The sequence below is a fragment of the Cryptomeria japonica genome, chromosome 9, assembly GCF_030272615.1.
Source record: "Cryptomeria japonica chromosome 9, Sugi_1.0, whole genome shotgun sequence".
In the NCBI taxonomy this organism is placed as follows: domain Eukaryota; kingdom Viridiplantae; phylum Streptophyta; class Pinopsida; order Cupressales; family Cupressaceae; genus Cryptomeria; species Cryptomeria japonica.
Window position 1 is genome coordinate 5,083,732 of NC_081413.1, and position 4,626 is coordinate 5,088,357.

The following is a 4,626-nucleotide window of genomic DNA, read 5'->3' on the forward strand; positions in this document are numbered from 1 at the left end:
ATATTTATCTTTTGTAGTGGTGTAATTATCTAGATGATTAAATAATGGGCTATGTTCACTCTTTCAGTTATCGAGGTTCATGATTGTAAGGAGGTAGCATAGCTTCAAAGGTTGTGTTTTGATGTTAGTTGAAGTTAGGGAGGATTACAAATTAACCCTAATAGTCATAGTTCTATCAACTTTGTAAATAATCCTACATTTCATGCATGTACAAAATACATTGATGTGTTATACCACTTTTTATGTGACATGGTGAAGGAAATTCTCAAGAAAGTGGATGCTTTGGTGAACATTGTTAATTCTGATGAAACGTGTGAACATAAAGAAGTTTAGATGTTGCATTGAGACTATGGACATTTTAACCCTCAGAGTTAATTTAGTTTTAATGGTTTTCCTTTTTCTCTTGAAAGGTATGCACAATAAGTGGGATTATGTTAGGATTAGATGTTTCCCCCCTTCTAGTTTTTAATGTTCATATTTTTTAGTTATTTTAAAAATTAATGTGTGTAGACTATTTAATATACTTACTTTTGTGTTTTAACCTAACATCCATTATCTTTAACCATCATCATTAATTCCACCTCATTTGTTCACTAACTAATTAATTAAAGGTCATTCCTCTTTACGATTAATCAGATAATTTATTAATTAATTCAACTAATATTCTTCATGAGTAATCAAGGTGCCCTCTTCCACTAATTAATTAAATAAATCAAACTCATTTAATGAATTAGACTAATGCACATCCTCTTTCACATCACTTAAAAATAAAATAAATAAAAAATCATTCATTTCACCACTAAAATCTAAGAAAAATACCTTTTTCATCTCCAATCTCCATTCAAATTTAAGAATATGTTGGCCATCCATCACAATCAACTTCTCTCCTCAGTTGCCCTAACCCCAACTATCCATATGTTTGCATCCTATTTGTTTATGCAAGATAAGTTGATCTCAACCCTCCATCTAATTATTTGATATTAACTTTGACTACATCTTGTATCTATGAACTTGTTCCCTAATAGAGTAGAGATCCAACACAAAATTTTAGGGTGAGAGTCATTGTTTACAAATCTAATATTATACAAATTGTAGAGTCCCATCCATTCAATCTTCATTCTTTAATTATCAAGTGTCATGGCATCTTATTCAATTTCTAAAGTACACATACAAATTTGATATTCTTAATTACTATTTAGTTAACTTAAATCACTATGCTTATTTGATTATATTACTTAATTAATATAGATTAGTTCATTAAAAAAGTGTATTTCCTTTTCAACAACTTTTGAATGTAAACCTATTTATAATTATCTAAAATAACTATTACAATTTTCACAAAAGTAAATTTACAAAAAAAACAAAAAAAATAATGAAATAATTCCTTAAACATATGTAAAATAAATGCTTCATTCAATTATTTTAGCAATTATTTAAATCCACCCAAATTTTTATTTTTCTTAAAAGATTGATATAGATTAACTTAATAAATAATCATATTGTATATCTAAAGATCTTATTAAAATATAAACAATTTAATCTAGATAAATTTAAAAATAATAATAAAATAATCCTTTAAACATATTTAATATAACACCATCTTTGCAATTATCTAAATACTCATTTTAATTAATTTTATCAAGAATAATTTGATATTGATGAACTCAATATAAAATCATATTCATAAATCCAATGAACTTACTGAATTATTAAATAATTAAATTGACATACATTTTAAATTATATTTATTTAATTATTTCATATATAAAATAATTATCTAAATAATTCAAACTTATTAATTTTAATCATCATACATAGTTTAACTAATTTAATAATTTTTAATCTAAATATTTTTAAACAACAAATTTATTATTCTCTACATCTAATAGACTATTAACTCAAAATCCTATAGTGCTCTAGTATTTACTACCATCCAAATCACTAATTCATCAACTCTAATCTCTTTTTCCTATTGAACTAATCAATTAGATAATAACATGTTCATCTAATTTATCTTCTATAATAAATCATATAATTAAATAAAAAAATTTCTCATAAAATTAATTTAAAATGTCACATGATCTAGAACTTATCATAATATACATATAAAATGTCCCTACATATATCTAAAATATTTTAAAACAATAAATTCATTAACTCGTTCGTTCTCTACATCTAATAGACTCTCATTAACTGAAAATCCTGTGATGCTCTAGTATTTGTAACCATCCAAATTACACTGTGTAAAATTTATCGAGAAAGGAGCCACGTAGACTGTCAAATTTAAGCTAGTCCCTTTTAACTCCATTTGCGTGCAGTTTTGAGCAGCGGGCCGCTGATGGCGCACTTATCGTGGTCGAGCTCAGCCGGGCCCACATATCCACGTGGGCGCCGTCCGAACTGATTTGTTTTGGTTTTAGTGGTGGGGTCCGTGCCACGTCGATAACCACGCCATGATGTCAGCTGTCATCATTTTGGAGGGGCCACATTTCTTACACTTCGTAGTTACCTATAGTAATTGGGTTTTTATTGATGAGAATCGCCGTCCACGAGCTACTATTATTATTAATACGAGAAAAATCATTTGCAGGAATGGCGATGTCTGAAATTTAATTGTAGCGAGCTTAAGAAGTTGTCTGTGTTTCAATGGAGACGGAGAGCCACAACATTGCTCAACAGCATTATTCGTATTACCAGTACTCTCAAATAGAAGCAATCTTGGCTGCAGAGGAGGAAATACGCCTTGCTGGGATTCGAACCTGCGACGTGGATGCAATTTATTTGTCAACAATTTCGGAGCTCAGCGACTCCCTGCAGGTCTCGAGTTCGAGCCCTGCCGGTGGCTGTTTCAAATCGCCTGAACCTGCTGAAAGCAAAAACGAAGACTGGATGGAATGGCTGGCGAAAGATATATGTGATCATGAAACGAGCTCAAATGACTCTGATTCCACAGAGAGCTCGGATACGACCGGATCGGCTCTGTACTGCTCTTCTCCTTCACAGGATTTAGCGGAGCCGCGGCCAGATTTAGCGAGCATCTTGTTCCGTTACGCTAAATTAGCGGAATCGCAAAACCAGGGCAAAGCCGCGAAGGCTTTAGCGGAGTTGCAGGTGATGTTGCCTCCAGTAAGGGTTTGTTCTTCTTCAACGCAGAGACTGGTGAGTTACTTTGCCCGAGGGCTGTGTGGAGATGTGGATATAATGGAGCCTGGGGAACAGGCGCTGGCCTACCAAGCACTAAATGATGCCTGTCCCTATTTAAACTTTGCACATTTAACTGCAAATCAGGCCATTTTAGAAACCGCCGAGAAGGCGGAGAAAATTCATATTATTGATTTCGGAATCCGCGAGGGCGTGCAGTGGGCGGCGCTTCTACAGGCGTTCTCTTCGAGGCCTCAGGGAAAGCCTCGCAGGATTAAAATCTCAGCGCTTCCAAATTCAGCAGAATCAGCGTCTTCTTTATCTTCTACAGGAACAAGGCTCACGGCCTTCGCTTCAATGCTCGGTCTGGAATTACAGTTCAATCCTGTCTTCAAGCCGCTGAGCGAAATTAATGAGGAGGAATCGTTCATCTTCAATTTCGAAGAAGAAGAGTGCCTGGCACTGAATTTCATGCTTTGCCTCTCTGAGCTACCTGAAACGGCTCTTCTGAAAGCCCTAAAATTTGCTCGCTCCCTCCGCCCTAAAATTGTAACGCTCGCAGAGTACGACCTGCGCGGCGGACTTGAGAACGCTTTTCATTATTTCTCCGCCATGTTCGAGTCTTTGGAAGGAAAATTTTCTGCGGAGCGCGAGATGGCGGAGAAGCTCTTGTTTACACAAACTATTACAAAATTTGTTGCAGAAAATAACAATTGTGTGGAAGCTTCAGAGGAATGGCGTTCAAAGTTCGAATTGGCAGGGTTTCAGTGCTGTAATGCGAGCCAGTATGCGATCAGCCAGGCCAAAATTTTGCTGTGGAATTACAGTGACAAGTTTAGTCTGGTGGATTCGCGCGGCTGTGTTTCTCTGGCATGGCAGGATCGTCAGCTTGTTACAGTCTCCTCTTGGATTTGCTGAAAATTTCACAAAAATTGTACATATGTACCATTAAAATACCTGTATTTTGTTGTTAGTGCGACTGGTACTGGGCCACACCAATTCCAATTCACTGTACATAGCGCTGTGGCGTGCATTCCTGTTCTTGCAGCCTGACATTTTTTTTTCGTTTTTTTCTTTTGCTGACTTTCAGTCTTTCGAGGGAATGGAAATCATTACTTGGCAATTCAACTTCGAAGTTCGAACCAGTTTTGCCATTATTTATTTTGCATCATTACCTGCACAGGTTTCTTCAAATACAGCCATCTATTTTGTCAAAGACATTTAACTTTGCTGACACAGTTTTAAAGCATTGCCAGGTTATCATTTCAGTTTTAACTTTTTATGGCAATCAATCAATTTCATCTCGGTCACTTGGCAATGAAATGTTTGTTAATAGGCTTTCGCAATTATTTTTTAGGTCTTTGTCATGCAGGAACAAATAAAAATTAAAAGAATATACACTAGTTTTTTTATAGAAGTTTTATTTAATATTTTAATTGATTAAAAAAAATATAATATGTTAAAAAATAGGTAGTAGAAGACATC

At 34.5% G+C, this 4,626-nt stretch overlaps 1 protein-coding gene across 1 annotated transcript; it reads left to right on the forward strand.

Annotated features, from left to right (window-relative positions):
- Nucleotides 1-2,533: 2,533 nt before the first annotated feature.
- LOC131050112 (SCARECROW-LIKE protein 7) lies at nt 2,534-4,269 on the forward strand. The gene has a single exon (XM_057984269.2). It carries the CDS (start codon nt 2,647-2,649, stop codon nt 4,057-4,059), a length of 1,413 nt encoding a protein of 470 aa, XP_057840252.1. The 5' UTR covers nt 2,534-2,646; the 3' UTR covers nt 4,060-4,269.
- The last annotated feature ends 357 nt before the right edge of the window (nt 4,270-4,626 follow it).

Excerpts from the sequence above, each read along its gene's own strand:
- LOC131050112 (XM_057984269.2), top strand. The coding sequence starts at position 2,647 with ATGGAGACGGAGAGCCACAACATTGCTCAACAGCATTATTCGTATTAC.